Source organism: Pezoporus wallicus, unplaced genomic scaffold, assembly GCF_028554395.1.
Source record: "Pezoporus wallicus isolate ANWC-B61680 ecotype Strahan unplaced genomic scaffold, APGP_CSIRO_Pwel_v1 contig_3815, whole genome shotgun sequence".
NCBI lineage: Eukaryota > Metazoa > Chordata > Aves > Psittaciformes > Psittacidae > Pezoporus > Pezoporus wallicus.
Window position 1 is genome coordinate 2841440 of NW_026637911.1, and position 20856 is coordinate 2862295.

Genomic DNA, 20856 nt, shown 5'->3' on the forward strand with positions numbered 1-20856 from the left:
TTTTAACCAAAAAAAAAAGGGTTCTGTTTAAAGGAATGTTAGACAACATTTATAACATAAGAAATGCTGTTGTTTGTCAGAATATATAACATTTGTCTACCCACCAGGAATAGTGAGAAGCCCTTCTTTAGTAGAAAGAGTGTGCTAATGAGATCTGTATAGAAAAAGGCTAGATCCTTCTAGCTTTCAGCAGGTAGGGGTCCTGGTAACTAAGACGTTTCCTAAACCATCCTGTTTACCATAAGTCATTTATCAACCCATTCTCCACAAATTCATATAATTTCTTCTTGAGTCACAGTATTCTCTTGGCCCCCATAATATGCTATGCCAGTGAGTTCTGCAGTTTAATTCTGTATTATGTCGAACAGACTTCCCTCTGTATTATTTCTACTAGATTATTTCAGACAATACCCTCCAAGCTTTTGTGTTCTGAAAAACATGAATCAATATTCCGTACTCCTCCACAGCTACCACTTTTCATGAACTGAAATATCGTTGTAGTTCCTTTGCATATGCAAACTGTTCTTATTTCTGATTGTTCCTGCTGTATTTGTTTGTATGTTTTCTAGTTCTTCTGTGTCTTTCATAATAAGTCAGAAGTGATTGCAGCAATCAAGATGTGGGTGTATGAATTTATAAACTAAACTGCAGACTATTTCTTTTTGGATGAAAATTGCTCTGTAAGAGTTTATTCTACTAGTGTGTGGCTACTACTACACTACTAAAGTGTGATATATGTTAATTATTGTTATTTAATTGTGGTAAGTTGAGTTTTCCTCACAAATAGGAAATTAAAACGAGTACAAGGAAAGCCATGGTTTGGTTTCCTATGCCCTGAAATTCTTACATGGTTGAATTATTAGTTCAATTTATTATAAAAGTTTAGAGATAGCCATGCTACAATGGGTGGGGAAAGGTGTCTTTGAATTCAAGAAATAACAAGAAGTAAAATCTTTCTCTAAAACATGAAATAGCAAGTGATCACAATTAGCACCTGAGACAACACAGAAGATGAGGGCAGGAGTGAAAGAAAAGGTTTCAGCCTCCTAATGGACTTTCTGAGAATCAGGGTTTCTAAAAGCACATAAGTCATAACATTCTTGTCAGGACAATATTCAATCTGATTATTTTCTTAATTATAGTATCACAGAGGCCATATGAAAATCTCTCTTGCTTTCCAAAGAATGAGCATCCATTCCACCTGTGATGGCCTTCCTGCTTTTCAGGAGATCCTTCTACTGGTGTAGTGTTACACCTGCCAGTGAGCAAGAAGGAATAGTTGCCATTCTCCTCAGCCACTGTTTCAAAATCAGGTCATTTAATAGGGACAAAATTTGTGATCAAGTGCTAAGCAAGAGAGCCCCACTAGTCTGGCTTGGATTTGGCTGGGGTCTCTGGGGCAGAGGAGAGGCTGCACAGGGAGTGCACAGCAGTGCCGTTCTGGACTCTGGTAACCCTTGTACTGATCTGGCAGGGGGACTGTGGCTGCCGTGCAGAGATACCAATAACAGCAGTCAGGCTGTATCAGAGAGAGAGGACTGTCGAATGGGAAAATGAGGGTAACTGAGCAGTTTGCTAATGCTCATCATATGGATGCTTGGAAAGGTTTCTATCACGAAAGATGTGGAGATTTTTAAGGATTGAATCAACTATAATTTGAATGAATGTAATTTACCCATCATTTAATTCATCCTTATGAATGAACCTAATTAATTACAACTGAGGTTGCTTATTACTTATGTTTATATTTACAGCTAAGTACATCTGCTTTAATGTATTTATAGAATATTATATTCTGTATTCTGGAGAAAAGATTTGCAACTTTGAGGATGAAAATAGCCAGCTGTTGTCACAGTAGGCTCTTGACTCCCCAGTTGCATAGCTAAAATTGTGATCTTGCAGTCACAGGATACATCCAACAGAAAAGAGAGAACAAGCTTTAACAAACCACAGATATAAAAGACAGGGCTCTCTCTCTCTTTGTCCCCTCAAACTGCATCTACCTTTTCCAGAATATCCTAATACCTCAACTCCAAATAATCGTCCAATCTTGAGACCCTTTCCTCTTTTTATACACAGATGTCTGCCCTCACTCCCACTCAAGCTGCAGGGTAGAGCTGGGGAATAGGGAAAGTGAGTAAGTCAGGACTGAAACCTGCCCTGAGGTTAGGAGCAGAGACAAGTAGAGTCAAGGGAAGAATCATATTTCAGTGCTTTCTTCAATTGTCTTTGCTACTGCAAAGATGAAGGTCTCTTGTAATAGCTGACACCCCTTAAATATGTCAGCTTTTTCTGTAAAATGAGATATGAAGCTTGTTGAGGTCAGATCATCTATTCTACTTCCTCAAGCAGAGGCTACCTTAAGCCAACTCCAATTACTAACAGAATTAAACCAACTGAAAAATATTAATGTTCAAGTAATATTTCACATTTACTTATAAATGTAAATTGAAATGCTGGTTAAGAAGTCAGAAGAAATATAAACCAGAATAAATTACTCAGTTTTATCTTTACAAATCAATGTTTTCAGGAAGGATGGAGGAAGGAAATGCCAATTAAAATATGTAATGCCAAGAAGTGCTGCCTGAAATACGTAACTTCTGCAAAGGAATAAAATTATATTTATGTAAATACATTATTTTTATATATATCTTCCACTAACTCTAGAAATGGAACAAACTCAAAAATGCAGAGGTTGACATCATATACAGAACTGAGTATTCAAAATACCTGTATAATTTTGAAATTAAATTTTAATTTTATTAAACTAAGCTGGCAGCTTAGTTTAATATCTTACAATTTTTGCAATAGTAATTTCATCTGCTATATATTAATTTTAGACAGTAATTTTCTTTTTAACCTATTGACAATGTAAATTTGAAGATTTAGGCTTCAGTCCCACTTTAGTCACGTATTTTCAAAATACCACTTCATTATCTAAGCAATTTGAAACATTGATCATAAAATAGTGAATGAGAAGTTCATGGTTGGGAAAATTTGACAATGAAGCCTCTCAGAATCTAGTCTAAATGAACATTGTTAATGAAACTGTTATTTTAATGAATATTTTAAAGTGTTTGACAAAACCATTGTAAAATATGGTACTTATTTCAAGAGCAAGAAGATTAAATCCATTCTAACATAAATTCAAAATTCAGGAAAGTTTACGCATGTAACACCTGGGACACCGGGTGCATCAAATAAATGCACTGATCTTATACGTAGTTTCCATATAATTAACTTTTCCTTTGAGGGAGTTCAAACATGAGGAATGGCATTAAGTCTCACTGCCATTGCACTGGAATACAGCTTATTAAGGAAACATTCTTAGGGATATTACTATTTTGTCTGATAATTGGGTGTTAACAAATGGTAAATAAGGACTTCTGAATGCCTTCCACCAGGATTGTTGGTTATTAAATTGCAGACTGAAGGCAAAACAGAGCCCGTGCTCTATGATTAGCTAGTGAGAGCTACATAAAAAATGCCTTAATTCTACATAATCCCATCCCCTGTGAAACAAAAAGATATATTATCATAGAATCAGAGAATAGTTAGGATTGGAAAAGACCTTAAGATCATCAAGTTCCAACCCCCCCTTGCACTAAACCATGTCACCCAATTCTTACTCACTTTGGCAAGTTTTCATTTAATAGCTTTAAACTATCAATGATATTGTTTTCCAGGGAGAGCTTATCTCAGGGACAGTGGAGAAGCTCCCCATCTGAACTTGATAACCCTCTTTCCCTCCCACACCTACCTACCTCCTTCCCTACCACTGATGCACAAGCTACCATCCCACCCAGGATGACAACATTGCAAGAGTATATAGACACACTAGAACTGGACGATTACAACATTTGCATTGTAGCTTTCATTGCAGGGTTTAGGAAAAACCCCACCACCTAAAAATCATCAGGCCCATTATTTTCAATTTCCAGTGAAAAAGTATTTCTATTTATATTTTTCTTATTTTATTTTTTTCTTTCTATTAGGCATGAAAATAATTTAAAATACAGTAGTTTCTTAGTGTAAAAACTTGTCAATTTTCCATCTTCATGGCTAACAATAAGGTAAAGAAAAAAAGTGAGGTTTTATGGATCATATTTTTTTGTTAACTTTTTACAAGCTTTAGTTTTGGTCGCCATGAAAAGCCTTAATAACTTCTGAATAAAAAAGTATGGAAATCATTGAAGACATTTTTAAAGATTTTTCTTTGGATGTCCCAAGCCTGTCACTGTTTAAAAGGCACCTGGACAATGTACTTAACATGCTTTAACTTTTGCCCCACACAGAAAGACTAGATGACTCTTGTAGGTCCCTTCCACCTGAACCATGCTGCGCTATTTTGCTTCGACAGGATCACATTTCTCTCCGTAACAATAGTCTAAGTAACTGGAACTCTTCCAAATGAATTAAACTACATGCAGTCATAAACATTTTTCTGCAAAGCAACTAAAATCTGTGGAGATCCCTGAAATATTTTCTGACATCCACATGACAACTAAAGTTGGGACAGAGTGGTGCTCAAGTCTATTATTAACATACAGGGGAAACAATGCAAGATATAATACCTCCCGTATTTCATATATTGTCCAGTACTACTTCTGATATAGGCCTTAAGAGAAGACCAGCACAAGAAGTTTAAAACTAGTAAAGCCTACTACAACTAAGCAATACAGTTGCCAGAATAGACTAGGGCAGGGGACAGAATGAGAGAGAAAATTAAGGTGAGTAAGCTTAAATACAGAAGGAAGTGCCAGATTTACGGCTCAGGAATCCTGTTTTTTTTTTGTAGAGGAATAAGAAAGCAGCTGAGCTTCCCAAGCTGGGAATCCTGACCCTTACAGGAAGCTTTTACAAGGTTTTGTGGACTCTCTGGGGGAACAAAGAGTAGTGAAGCATGGTTATCAGCTCCTCCCCTGAAGTTCATAGAAAAACTTCACAACCACTTAAAGTAACATAGCATTGCCTGCAATTGTTCTGTGTTCAAAGCTGACATATAAGCAACCCTAAAATCAGCCTCACAACTGTCTTAAGAATGTGCTCTCTTGTATTCATCCAGTCTGTGCCTGAAGGTTCTTAATGTGAACTAATCTCTTATGCAGTCCCACTGTCTCCACACCAATCTGTCATTTTATCCTCCTGCAGATAATAGTTGTTTTTTAAAAAAGTTTTTGACCAATTTCATCTACATTGGCAGAGGGGTAGAAATACAAAAATGTAATTGAGTTCCTCCAGATCTTTGAAAATGGATAGAAAAGACATAAATCAGAATCCCTTAATGAAAAAGAAACAGTATTAAGATAAAATGTGTGGCTAATCCACCCATAGATAAATCCACAGTCACCATAGCAAACATAGTCTATTCCAGTGTTAAGATATCATAAAACATGAGAAGAATGTGAGATTCTTTCAGGAGAGAATGGAACAGAAGAAACATGGGAGACTAAAGCTAGATGTAATGGAAACTGAGTTTTATTATTACCACTCTCAAGAAACATCCTGTGGGGTTTTTGTTTCTCTCCACTATGGTATTGGAACTATTTTCTTACCAATGTGCGCTTCACTTTTTAAATATAACTAAAAGATAATTAGATGAACTAATTCTCAATGAGATTCCCATAATTAAAACTGCAGGAACTGCAAAAATTCCCACATGAAATGCACTACAACATTTTAAAAAACTGTACATTATTAATTTGTTTATATTTAATTAAAGCAAACTTCTCAGATACAGCAACTGGATTTGTAAGTGGGGATTTAAATTAATATGAAACTGTAAAAATGTGTATCAGTGCAAATAGCTATTTTGCCAATACTTCACTTATCCACCCCATGTCTGTATTCTAAAAATACTTACACTATTTCTCAAACAGCTGCAATACAACAGAGTTCCTTTTAATACAACTTAAGCAAAATAGCATTTTCCTAGTATAGTTACTAAAGATCACTACAGATTACCTACCAAGGCTCTACCTAAACTAAAGGCAGGCAAAGCAAATATAATGCTGTAATACGGCTCCAAAATCAGTATAGAGACATGAAGATAAAGAAAGAAAGCCAACAAAAGACCTACAAATGAAAAGCAGACAATAAAAGCCAAGAAACATTTAAGCAATTTAGCATCTGCACAACAGGTAGCAAAAGCACACCAATAAATTACCAAATTAAAATCTGCATGTATATGGAAACAATAAGCATTTCTGCATGCTGGAAATTTACCTGAATTATATGAATATAAGCCTTTATCTGGAAAACAAATATTGAAATGAAGTAGTGTCAGGGAAAAATACATGAATCAATACATGTAACAGGGATGTTTATAACCTTAAACTTCCATTATAATTGCTGCTCAAAACTGAAGAATTTGATATGGTAGGCCACATTGATCCAAAACAATAAAACTCAAGCAGCTAGAAGAAATTAAACCACAAAAATGCCAATCACTTCTACATCAACATTTATACTTAGTAGTCACAACAGACTACTGGAGATATTATAGTCATTTCCAATTCTGAAATAAAACTGCACATTTACTGTAAGCAAGAGTTTAACTTTCTAAGGGCAAAACATATATTCAACTAGGCATATAATACAAGCTGCTACGCTAAAGTTACTGCACACTGCTATGGGCACCTCATCAGGAAGTTATTAGCAGAATTTTCCTGAGATGTAGCTACAAATCCTACTTTAAATTTAACAGACCCAGAAGTTATGTTCCAGACAATCCTCTGTCTCCAGCTAGGTCTTGATTTGGTAAATATGCACATACATGAATACCATATCTACATATCATTGTTACCAGTGAATTTAAGAGTCCTGTTGTGAGCACAATTAAATACTTGCAATACCTGATTTATTGATTGCATTCCTTAAGTCTGGCTGGTTTATGCATTTTAGCTTTCTATGCAATCGTACTAGTTTTTCTGAACTTGACAATATAATAGTATGCAAATATCTGGACAACATTGGAAATGTGAATTGTTACTTTGTGTTTGCAGATTTTGTATAAGGGACTTCCATAAGATAGTATGAACAAGCCCAGAAGTCAGAATAGCATGAATAGTTGCCTTGCTATTAGCAAGACATTACAAGTGTTTTTATTCCTTACAGTATTACAGACTGACAGTCCATGAGTAAAAGATGCATCTCAGGTGACAAGATGTGACAGTGTTAGAGATAAAACAAGACTTTCAATTACTTGCCAGCTGATTCTGTGAAGAATTCACTGGGTGACTAGGTATCTCCTAGCCACACTTCTTCTGACATCCAGGTACTAACTACTTGAATATCTAGACCATATCACTAAATTATCTACTATTCACAACTTCTAACTGTTTATGTTTTCAAATTGGGTTTCTTAATAAACATAATTTTCATGCTTCAGCTCCATAATTCCATTAGGCTATACAATTTCAAAGAAATAACAGGGTATTTTTTCATCATTTACAAACTTTTAGATGTGAGTTTTACTGCATAACTTCTCTAATATTTGTATTCCTTGGTATTAATCTCTTCCAGTTACGAATTTCATGCAAAACTGACTCTTCTTTGGGTAAAAAATTATGAAAAATGGAATGTGAGCAAGTTTTCCAGTTTACTCCAGCAACATCAGAAAGCCACAAAAATCCATTAACACAGTCTAGAAATCGATTACAGAATTAAAAATTATGGACTTTCTGAATTTAACTTCTGGAAAGATCTGTAAAAGTGTAGAGCTTCATGAAGAGCACAAGAATATAAAAATACTGCAATTATAATGGGAGTGTGGACTAAGGAAGCCCATGTTTGTTTCTGTACGGTTACAACACAGGAAAGTCAGAAAAGTTCTTAACCTATTCGAAAACTTCATCAGAACCATCACACTGCTATATGAGAATTTATTATGCCTCAACAACAACAACAAAATACTAATACACACTACCTTTAGCTAGAAAAGGAAGCTACTATATGGACCTACGAATTTTAGAATCATTTTGAGGGACACCTAACTTGTTATTTATCAACTGCCTAGCAAGGTTGCTTTACCCTATCTGCCAAGTTATTTCAGCAAAGAACACTACTTTTCTTTTATCATTATATGACAGAAGAGTAATTTAATAACATAATTCTATCAAGTAACCACAGCAACAATGTTATAATCAAATTCCCTTAAACTGCTTCAAAACAGGTTTTTAAGTATTTTTGTAGTTTAATTAAAATTGTTTTAACTTTTTTTTTACATTTTCAAACAGCAGAGAATTAATACCTTAAATAGGTTTATTTTATTAGGAAAAAAAAAAATACTTTGATAGTTTAAGGCCTTTTCAGACACCCCTGTATCATGTTAAATACCTTTTAATTAAAGTATTTATTTAAACCATAGATGCACTGTAAATATTAGAAATAAATCAGAGGTGTATAATAAGTATAGTACTGGTGTATATATCCATATTCTGTGAACAAAAGAGCTATGCATGCAATCAAAGACAATGCCCAATGCCTGTGCTCCATAAAAGAAAGAGAAAAATTAAGAAAGAAGCATGAAAGAGAAAAAAAATAAGTGTTATTTTTGCTCTCTAGCATAGAATTCTTACAATACATTCATCATTCACGGTCTGTGTCACTGACCATAAAATGCTCCATATTATAATTTGAAAAGAGTCATTGATGAATGTTTCCGTTACCTACAAGTGAACAGCATAATTCCCTCAAGTAAGATTCACTGACATTGATTTAAAATCATCCTACTGACTTACCAGAGTCCAAACAAATTAAAGGAAATTGCTCAGACAGTAAGATCCTGATTCTGCAGTAAAATGAGACTCCACAGAGTTACAAGGAAGTCAATTGCTTTCATTGGACAACTGGGGTTTCAAATGCAGGGCTCAGATTTCACAGGGTAAATTTTCAGATACATTGTATCATTGTAGTTAATGATTTTTGGTAATGATTTTTGGATTGGATATAAGGAGGAAGTTCTTTACTGTGAGGGTGGTGAGGCACTGGAATGGGTTGCCCAGGGAGGTTGTAAATGCTCCATCCCTGGCGGTGTTCAAGGCCAGGTTGAACGGAGCCTTGGGTGACATGGTTTAGTGTGAGGTGCCCTGCCCACCGCAGGGGGGTTGGAACTTGATGATCTTAAGGTCCTTTCCAACCCTAACTATTCTATGATTCTATGATTCTATGTACTACCAAATATATTTCTTAAATGCTTTATAATGTAGACTTGAAAATTTTAACATTTAAATAATAGAAGAGAGGGCCTGAATTAGCAGTTATAATATTCAACTCAACTGTGATTTGATGGTAGAGCGATGGAACTTTCTAGTCAGATGTAATAATGTTTAGCATTTCCCCAGAAAAAGTAGTTCTGACTTGGAAAATTGTACAAAGCTGACAAGCCAGATGCCAAAAACTATTTATATGATGCAAACACTTTGCTTATGCATTATAGAATATTTGATTCCCATCTGAATGAATGAAATTTAAAAAAGGAACATTATCTGTAGTTTTTTGAACAGTATCCACACATTATTTTGTACAACACTATTCTTAATTTTTCATCCCCACAATTTAAATAACCATTGCTGTAATTTTTCTTCTTCCAAATTTTTTATATGCCTTAAGAATCATGAAACTTAGTGAATGGATCAATCAATGATGTTAATTCTAAAAGTAATAAAATTCGAACACCCTTTATAAGAAAGCTACTTCACAGACCATTTATTTGCCATTATTTTGATCCTGACTGATTTTTCTGGTGTTCAGTTCTTGAAAAAAACACAACTCGATTCATCATTTAGGACAGTTCTATATGTCGATTTCTAAACACTGTAATTTCTAAAATCTCTTAGACCTTGTTTTCAGCAGTTGATCCCACATAGATTTACTAGTTATCCCTTACTGAGGATGCTCAAATTATAAAACTTCCCTTTGGTTTTTCAAACCATATTGTACATTCGCAAGGCAATTAAAAGCTCTCCTTCCACTGCTGTACATACCTATGCTGTAGCTAGAGATCTGAAAATGTCTGTTTCTACTGTTATAGTCACATTTCTTCCCTTGTTTGGGCACTTAGCTGTTGTCTGCACTGTACGCTCTCTGTGGTATGCAGATCAGTAATTTAGACAGCTGGGTTTTAAAGTTGAAAAATCTTAGAAAACTAGCATCAGTTACTTTTAGTCCTAAATAATCAGGAAATTCTTATAACATTTGAAGTAAAACAAAAATCTGCTTCTGAACCATATTCAGAGTCAGTATAAAGCTAAAACCAATTGTTCTTCTTTAAAATACATTATATCCCAGTATTCTTTGTCAGCTAAACAGTATCACCTCAAACTACACTCTGCACACATTACATGAACATAACTGTAAAAGATTGAATGTCTCAGAACCAATTTGATGTCTGTTATCTCTATATTCTGGGTTACATGGAAATATTTTTTGCTCTGTAATCCCATAGTATAAAGCCTACTTGATTTCTGTAGCACTTCTCAGTAAATAGTAATACTAACAATTTGCATCCCATTGAGCCTTACAACTATGAACAAAACATTAAAGCGACATTCAGTTTTCAATGCAACCTGTAGTAAGCCTCTTACATAATGTGAGATGGACCAATAATACTGTGGCCTAACCAGCAACAGGAATTCCCAAATATTCTTTTAAATAATCTTTACTTTTCTGTTTACAATCTCCTTTCAGAAGCAATATAAAAAGAAGTTCATTTTGTCTGTAATTCTAGTTAATGCTGCCTGCAGTTCTTAAGGTATGGTTGATTTTATGTCAAACTTTAGAGAAAATTAAGTAATTTTAAAAATTCACTTCAGAAGTTCAACACAATAAGTAAAATAGACGTACTCAGTACCTCACATTTCACATAAGAAAAAGTTTAAAATATACTCATTGGATAAGAAACAGTTTATGAAAATCTGGAGTATAATTAGCTGAACGACCTAGGAACCCATAACTCTATGTCCTGTATTAGTTTCAGTTTCTAAGTAGATTTATTTAAAAAAATATAAAGAAAACGCATGATTAGGAAGTTAATGGATTGTATGGATCAGAGGACTGGGCACGAGAAGGTGGACAGCTGGTTTAGATCAGTCTGTACCACAACATAATACCTACTCAAAGTTATTGAGAGATAAATATATGTAGAAACTAAGCTACTGTCTCTGAAAGCTAGTTCATAAAAAATGGCATATGGGGCTCTGTGGGAAGCTTGCACTTTGCTACTGGCAATCTGTAAATACAGGAATTCAGTCCTCAGAGCTGACAGCCTGCTCTTCCTCAGGAACAGTACAATTCAGTGATGTTAAAAAGAGAAGTAAGTAGTAAGTGTAGGTGGTTCTTTTAAACTGCCTTTAGAGAATAACACGTAAGTATTGTCTTCAATTATAATATTTATAGCTACTTCACAATCATGAGGATAAGAAAGCTTAGATGTGTAGATGTGTATCTATACAAACAACAAACAACCTTGTAATTCAAAATCTCTCATTATTTCTTAAAGTAGCAAAATTTTTTGGGACATGCAATAAAGTACTTCATCTTGCAATCACTATTTATACATAGAAGTAGCACAAAAATGAACAAAAAGTGGGAGGACTGAAGGGCTCAGGTTTTGCAGCCCCAGAAACTGAAATCAGCCTACTGTGTAACAGCAGATTATGTGCTACAAGATGTGCTTTGAAAAAGATAGACAAACTTGCTAGACACGTTTTCTCTTCATTCTGGAGAACTTTTCCACATTGTTATAATATGCCACTGGGTAACACATGTTTCATATATAAGAGTTATTACTGAAGTATTAACATTAGTGTTAGTATTTAAAAAAACTTTCAAATTTTGAGTCAATATCATTAAAAAGGTCTTTAGTCAAATATTACCACAATCCTTTCCAAATAAAGCAGTTACGCTTTAATTCATTCTTCATAGCAGTTATTTATTACATAGGCAGGAATTATTAACGCAGGACTGAATATTTCCTGAAAACCAGAAGTTCACTAACTTCACATACAAACAGATACTGAAATGTCTAGCTGGTCTACAAAGTAATTTTACATGGAAAATTCAACTTCCTAAAATGTGTTTCAAGGTGGCCAAAAAGATAGAAGAAAAATAATTTTAAAACTTTACTTGAGCAACAGTCATGGTACTTGAGATGAGTGAAGAGAACTGAACTGAAACAGAACTTTTACCTATTAACTATCATTTCTTTCCTTCTTTTGTGGATAAGTATTATCTTACAGCTTGAAGGCTATGCACTGTAACTCTCTGTTAATGTATCCATCTCAAAATATTATGATATGGAGCATTTTAATACTTCTCACCATCCAGTGCACAGACACAAAACCTGTCAACTACATGAAATACTTACTTACATACAAGGTATTTTTTAATAAGAGTCCACATAGAACATATGAAATATCCAAGCTTGTTTGCATGGCTGCACATGCATATATTTCTGTGAGGTTGTGTGTAATATACACACAAACAAACTCATATACAATGACTCAAAAAAACCCTAAGAATTCTTAGAAATATGTTTTGGTTTGTTGTTTTTTTCTCTTTTTTCTTTCTTTAATATCAGTGTCAAGTGATATTTTATATTGTTAATTCAGTGAAGGATAGCTTTCAGTCATTGACAATACTGAACAGTTAAACTAGAGAAACAAAGTTAAACTAGAGAAACAAGTATTAAGGAAACAGATCTCTACTTTTTACTATTTCATTTTTATGTATCTATTTTTATAAGCATATTATATATACTCTATTTTCAAATTATCTACTGATAACACCAAACTACTGTGGAGCAAGTATACCAGACTCTAAAAGAAGAAAATGCCATTAAAAGTAATTCCATTTGTGAATGTTATCATGTAAAATAAAATCAAAACAAGGCAACAGGCCATAGTATTAATTTAGTCACAAATTATGATAAATACAGGTCACTTATTCTTAAGAAGTATGAGAAAATTCCTGCACATTCAAACAATGAAATTATAAACACAGTATAGAAGAGAGAACTTCAAGATAAAAACAGCGCATTGCAAAACACCAAGATAATTTGCTCAAGCTCAGGAACTGAACTGGGGAGTCTCATTAAAAAAAACACAACAAAACAAACTTGGTGTATTGCACAGTGTTCAATATTGCCATTTGTAGCATTGTCAGATTATCAGTAATCATAAATGAACTAATTCATACCAGCTACAAACAAACATACAAATTCTGACAGCTTCCCATCTACAAGAATTTAATATACTTTGCATATTAATTCAAAGGAACTACACACAGTGAGTAAAACTAGCAACCTACTTTGTAACCTCCTTGTGGGACTTTCTCCATGGAGCTGTCTGCGTGGCAAATATGGTGAGGGATGGGGAAGTGGCAATGAAGAGACATCATGTGTCTGGAGTTTGTACCAGTGAGGTTCATCATCTAGTAGTGCTGTCTCTAACTCAATAAGAATCTAAAAAAGAAAAAAAAAGGTTAAAAGTAGGAAAGCATTACATAACAGAATATTTTACATAGCTATTTTAAAATACAGCTATTTAAAGAAAAGCTGTGTTCGTAACTTTTATTCTATTATTTGCTCATTGCTAAGGACTTTGTCTGAATTTTCATTAAACTCTTCCATTTAACATGAAAGAAGTTCCTGTGCCTTTTACAACCCTAAATGTACCAAAAATCTTTCACAAAACCTTCATTACCTTATGACAATCTTTACAGCATTCAAATATCTTGCAGCAAGTAAGGCACTAATATTGCAATATTTTGGTAAAATACAGCTGGGGATAATAGGGATTTTTAAAAAACAATTCTAAAAGAAATTAAAAAACCATGTGCATGCTGTTACTGAAACAGAACAAATAAAGAATTTCAGTACTATGTGGTAAGAGCAAGATCACCATTTTCTTACTACTAAGTGAAATAAGGACAAATATTCAACAATTTAAACCAGTTTTGCTTTGCCATGTATAATCATTTTTGCAAAATTACTGTATCTAGACATGAATATGTGAGCAACCGTGTTTCTATAACTTGGAGTAATTGTATACCTCTCCTAAAAATTCACTCTCTTCCTCTCGAACTCGTGCTTGGTCCCAAAGAGTAATTTCTAACATTCGTTCTCTAAACTCTCTCCGATGAACTGGAGAATAAATGAATGTCTGATTCCACTTCGGTTCCAATGTTTTCTTTACTGTTTTTGTTCTTCTTTTATTTTTATCACTGAAAAGAAAAAACAATTAAAGATTAAAAATGTTCAAAAGGCCATTCTATTGCAATAAGCACATCATGGAAAATAGGAAATATTAAATCAGCAGTACATTTTGTAGTATTACGGACACTATAATCCTTTATTATAAAATAAAATTCAGCACGTATATTGAGAACAATTTATAACTTCATATTAAAAAAATAATGTTAGGTGATTTCCAGTTCATGTTCTAATTCTAATTTTCAGAAGTTTCCTGAAAACCAGAAAAGCTTTAATATGTTTGTTATGAAACCAGCATCTTATAAAGCAATATACATATATAGTATATATATTCGGTTGATAATCTTAAAGGTCTTCTCCAACCTAGATGATTTTATGATTCTGTAAATGGGATTTCCATGAGGCACAGTCTGACAGCAGAACATGTAAGCAGACAACATTGGGTATAATAAAAATCTGCATTTCAGATAAGCTAGCCAGCTGGTTCACTCAGACTTCCAGTCGTACATCGGCTGACTCAAACTGGAGAGCAGGAGGGAGCAGCTGGCCCACGTGAAGGAATGGTCAGGGAGCTGCAGGCAGAGTGGGGCTTCCCCATAGGGTTTTCCTGAGTAATGGCTCCACCGCTGGGAAACCAGAAGCCCTGAGAATGAGTCATATGTTTTATTCCAACAAGACTGGAAGCAACAGTGTTCTCAAAACAGTTCCCAAAATCCTTTGGGTCACCCCAAAGAGCCACACAGGTTGAAGCTGCCTCTCTCTTACAAGGTTGGCGTTATGTTGTGGAGCCTGGTAAGGTCTCCATACAAGGCTACCATGGAACTCCTGGCTCTGGCTCCATAGTGTTGTTGAAAGCAATGTGTTTTGCAGAATATTTCTGCTTGAAAGAATTAATATTTTCTGATGGAGACAAGTTTCACTGGAAAACACCCACGCTCCTTCTACTGAGAATACTGATGACAAGAGTTCTTACAACAATGCTTAATTTTAAACCTGCGGATTGCTGCATACTGCAGCTGCATACTAATTTATGTGAGTTTTTTAATACAGCAATGCAGATACTCTCTGTTTACAAACACTCGCAAGTGTAATGGAGTTATTTCATTCCTGAACTGCTACTTAGAAGCTGGATGAAAGTATTAACTAAGAAATAATATTTTCAGACACATAATTTAAACAAATAATGTAATTATTTCTATTATACTAAAGATTTGTTTGCCCTTGAGAACTGAAATAAGTTACATTGGACAAGCTTTTCTAATGATTTTTTTTTAATCAAAGAGAGCTCAGTATCTTCATCTAATTAAACGCTTGACTTATTTAAGTGCATTTTACCTCTGGCACGTTTCCTTCTACTACAGAAGAAATATGTTGTTGCTTACTTTGCTTTAACCTCTAAGAAAAAGAAAGTGAATTTATATGTCAAAAAAACCCAAACCAAACCATAAGAGGTCCATAAGACAAATTGCTGATTCTTACATAAATGATAGAAAACACATGCAACAATTAAAGAAAAATTTCTTAATACTTCACATAAATGGGAAACACTAGTATAGCTTAATAAAATTTACTGTTATGTAACTTTTTCTATCTGTATACTTGAATTATGTAAATATTTTTCTTCTATGTATTTTTAGTTATTACAGCTTTCATTGTGAAACATTCTGAATGCAGACATTTTTGGTAGCTTTATTAATGTTGAAAAAGCAGATAAGATTATTTAAGCAGACCTAGTTCTCAGTTTAGCACAGCTTCAACATCTCCAAACACACTGCAGCAATCTGAATAACTAAGAAACTAGTCAAATAGTTCAAATATTGGTGAGCCCAAGACAATCCATCTAAAATCTTTTTGTCATCAATGATATAGCAAATTATACAGTCACAGCAAATTTTCTTGTTAACCTTTGGTAAACAAAGAAAATGGAAACGCAGTGTCTTCCAAAGTCCTGAATAGCTTTGTTTCCTGCTGAAGTCAACTAGTACTGGACATAGTTAGCATCTTCCTAGTTTAGCTATTAGGAAAAGCAAATGATGTAAAAATATAAACTGTAAAGTTACATCGATCTTTTATATACTGAATCAGGTTAAATCTTTGAATTATTCGGTTGATATGCTACAAAATAAAGCTAAACATGTTCCCTTACTGACACAATCTCTGGAAATGCCAATTTAAAAAAAATTAAAAAAATATGTGCAACACGTCATTTTCTTTGCTGTTCTTCTCAGTGCCTATGTTGAAATGGCTGAAAATCATGGACTAAAAAATGAAGGGACTATTCAGGAAAAAGGGTCCCTACCACAGTTCCATAGTTTGATTTTCCCTAAATGCAGATATATAATGCCAGTCCAGATTAATATCAGTCCTGTGCTTTATGGGAAGTTTTCAAGGTGCATCTGGGAAATCTCGGCTGAGTCACCTATGCTGTGATATGAAATCTATGGGTTTCAGCTGCCAAACCTGTTCCTACTTTGTTGTGTAAACACAGGGCAACCCAGACTGCTGGACTCATCAGTTCAGAAATGTGTGAATCTAACTTCGTAGCATTTTGTTTGCACTAAGCAGGAATAACTGCCAGAGGAAATAAGGATACTATCAGAAACTAATAAAATTCTTTGCAAATAACAGATCCCCTTGCAATGACATAGATTTACTTTTCCTTTCCTATTCAGTATTGAATAAAATCTCCAGTGAAAGTGAATATACATTTAGTGTTCAAAGACATACTGCTGTTACTAGCATGTTCAATAAACCAATTCCAAACTGTAAGATTTTTCCATATATATATATATATATATATATAAAATCAGCTATGCATGCCATCTGAGTATCAGACTAATTCTTTCCCAAATGCTTCTTGTCTTTGTGTTCACTCTACCTTCTGTCTGGAAGAAAGTAAATTTTAACATAAGGATTCCTTGGCCTCCCATCTTCCCTTGAAGGAAGATCCTTTGCTCCCAGTATCGTCACTATTAACTGATGACCAACCTTGTCATACCACAGTTTTATCTGTAATGAGAAAATATGAATTAATGAACTCATTTCAACAACAAATTATCATATTAATCCTTAAAATCAATTTTGCTCATAAGCTTCTATTTATATTGGTTACTTACACAGAAAAGATCATGTTCTACTTTGTATTTATAACAAACCATACAAATAAATTAATACTATAGTAGCTTCAGTATGTACCAGGAGTCACTATTTTTAAAAAAAACCCTGTACAATAAGTACATTATTTCATACTAATTGTTTTTCACAATGGTTAGGATTATTCTCTCTTGGCATGATACTGTACTACCTGCTTTACTGATATATGATATTCATATATATAAATTTCTAAGAAGTTTATGCACAATGAGTGAATTAATTTTTCACGTCCTGTTGTGCTGGAAAGACTATGGGATAAGACCATAAATATTTCAAAACTCTAAACATTTTTCAAGATGCAAAGACTCATCCTGAAATTATAGAAGGCCTCCAGAAATTGTAAGAGAGCAAGGCCCAGAAGCCCAACACTCTTCACAGTCCAACTCAGCAACAACAAGGCGAAACCTACTCTTACTCATCTGTAGAAATTATTAAGTATTAGACATGGTCTGCTATCCTGTTTAACTAGCTGCTATTTAGCTATTTCACTTTGAATACTATAGCTGCAAATACATTATTCAAGGAGAAGATATATCTATTTTAGAGCATGGAAGGGAGACATGGTGCAGTTAGGACCAAGGCTTTCCAAATAGCAAGGGAGTCACTACATAGTAGTACCAATGTAGTATTAGTAACTATGGCTGACAGGGGAAGTTCTCTTCATGGGGAGCTTTCCATGGCACAGGACAAATTAGGACATTTAGAGGAAACACTGTTCTTGACTGAACTTACAGGGATCAAAGAGGATAACAGCCAACTACATGACCAAGCAAAAAGTGCACTTTTAGGCATGAATACGCCGTGGCTAAGGTAAACAAAGCCAGGGGACAGTGCCCATCTTGCATCACTTCAGAGACAGGGTCTCCATCTGCTGTCATAGCTCTTCACCTTCAACCTTTCAGTCACTTAATGAAAGGTCTTGACACAATTCTCAAGACTGTTGACCCACCAAGAGCCTGATTTCCCTAATACTTCAGTGAGATTATACTGACACACCAACTCAACCAATGGTGGCACTTCTTCCTTCTGCATTACTTCAGATCTTGCAACTCCTGTAGCCATCAGCCAGCAGTGTTTGAGTAGATACTAAAAAGGGGAGGATACCTGTTCTCTATTTTCCTGTCATTGACCCTACTGTTGATTTTACAAGTTTCTGGTACCAATAGGTAAAGGGCTCTAAAGCAGAAAACTGTGTGAGAGAAATTACCTTTGATAAGACTTAAGAGAGTTCTAGATGCTGTTCCTACATTCCTGCAAAGCAAGGGGCTTTGTCAGTATTTTTTCTACACTGAAAATTTATCTGGACTACTAGGTATCTTCATCCAGCCACAGATCACAAGTAGCAAGCTTGGCACCAACTGTGTAAATCCAAAGCAAAGTTTTAATGATCTCTGAAATGAAAGTCAACATAAGTGTTCTCTAACACTAAATGCACTCTGACACTAAAGGAAGCTCCCAGGGTTCCTTGGGAGTCCTTTGGCAAAGGACAGTCTTGGCTAATCAGACACTGCAGGGGTAGTAGCACTAAAGACAATATTCATCTGCTTTTTCGGAAAAATTATCCTTGCTTAAGCAGAATGCAACATAAATGTGATCCAGATACTATTACGAACTATTACTAAGTGAAGATGAGATAATCAAGACATGGATGCCAAAAATATAACCAGAAATATGCATTCATATCCAAGCTAAGTATTTCTTCACTATATTTGTTTGAGACTGAATTTTGGCAGGAAAACTTCAGTAAAAATGTTTGAGAATTACTCTAAGCAAAAGGTTAAATCATCTGACACCATTTCTTTGAGATGCTCTAACACCTGTGGTTTAGAACAGGAACTCAAATTCGTGATGACTTACACCTTCTACTTTCTCTTGGAACTGTGAGGAAAAAAAAAAGAAAAAAAAGGAAAAACTTGAAAAACTTGCACATAATGCACGTATTTTCTCTGTAATTCAGCTTGTTACAGGATAGGTCAGGAGGCAGAATCATGAGCAGAAGGTCAATTCTCTTGGGGGTTCACACTGCTAGCACTCCAATATATACAGCACATGCAATTGTAATGCCAGAATTCATTTGACTTGGATGCAAAGAGAAGAAAGGAAGAGACTGAAAGTGAGAGAATGGACAAAGAACCCCGTGGAGGGGAAGGATTGGATTACATTCTCATGGGGTCAGAAGAAAGAAGGGGAGAGGATGGGATTGCATTCTCATGGGGTCAGAAGAAGAGAGAAGGGACAAATCAGATACTCCTTTAGAATTACTGGAAAAGTAATGGATACAGGATGCTTCTTGGTCAAACACTGGAAGAACAGAGCCACTAAAGTCAGGGACCACAGGAGGACAGAGGGGAAAAAACAAACTGAATGAGAAATGGAATGAGGTGACAAAAGAAACAGCCATTCTGTAACTGGTACAAAATAACATTGCACAGAGAGATTAGGATGAAATAAAATCTGACAAGAAGTCAAGGTGGAAAATTGGAGAGAAAATGAGAAACAAGGCTCTTAACTAGCATACTGAACATGGAAAATGAGTTTGGGAATAGGACTGATCTAATTCTGACTCTCCTGTGCACAAGTACCATGACAATATTCAGATGGTATTGCATTTTCCTACAAGAACCTTTTCTATTCACAGGGAAATAAAAAGGCCAGCCATTAAGACAGCCAGGTGCACTCCAAGAGAACTAGATTCCATCCTTTCCCCTTTCCCAGAGGCCTTGTGTATCAAGGCGTAGATCCCTTGAAACTTTTTTAAAAGTATTTACAAATTGCATGTTCTTCATTTTCTGGGAGTCTGGCACAAGACCCTGGAGCCTGGTTTGTAGCGCTAAGTAAAGTATTGGAATTGAAGTCTGTGGTGTGTATTATGCCTGGACATAACCTGGTTGTCTCAGACTCTGATCACAGTTTCTCAATTCTTAATCAATAAATGCAGTACAATCCTACCACACTTACAGAATACTATACATATTCTACGTGTGAAATAAATATGGGGTAGCACATGTATAACTGAAAAGTTGATGAGGAAGTTATTTTTTTCTTTTATAGCTTTCTTGAGTTGTATGAGAAATGATTCCTAACATCAAAAAGTGAACACTGAATTATTCAATCCATAGAGTGTAAGTTCCACGAGAATGTACAGATATGATGCTCAACATTGAAAGACTTAAGCAGCTGCCTAACAGCAGTATTTACAAACCCTCCATTCAGCGGGTTTTTTACACATGCAAGAATTGGCACTTTTAAAGTCTTTACAATATCTAAGAAACTGTGATGATCAGTCCTGATCTAAATGAAGGAAAGGGAAAGCAATAATTTCAACACTTAAAACACAGCACAGAAAAACCATGCTAGTTGTTGATAATGTGGAAACTGATACCTGTAAAAACATTCTTGAACAGGACTTTGTCTACCTAGGTAGACTTAGGATGTAGAAACCTAGAATTCACATAAGAAGTGATCCTGAATGGTTTCTTTTCACTTAGTGT

The 20856-nt window shown here is 34.8% G+C and overlaps 1 protein-coding gene across 49 annotated transcripts in view; it reads right to left on the reverse strand.

Moving 5' to 3' along the window:
* The window catches only part of RIMS2 (regulating synaptic membrane exocytosis 2), a 455492-nt gene that overhangs the window by 178299 nt on the left and 256337 nt on the right, over positions 1-20856 (reverse strand). For 26 of the 49 annotated variants that reach the window (XM_057408230.1, XM_057408235.1, XM_057408242.1 and 23 more), the window contains 3 exons: positions 17091-17221; positions 14052-14223; positions 13309-13462 (listed from right to left, as the gene is read on the reverse strand). In XM_057408230.1, the coding sequence (XP_057264213.1) occupies positions 13309-13462; positions 14052-14223; positions 17091-17221 (457 nt within the window). Of the gene's footprint in view, positions 1-6225; positions 6253-13308; positions 13463-14051; positions 14224-17090; positions 17222-20856 lie in introns of all 49 variants that reach the window. The other 23 variants (XM_057408236.1, XM_057408231.1, XM_057408232.1 and 20 more) reach the window with 1 other exon arrangement.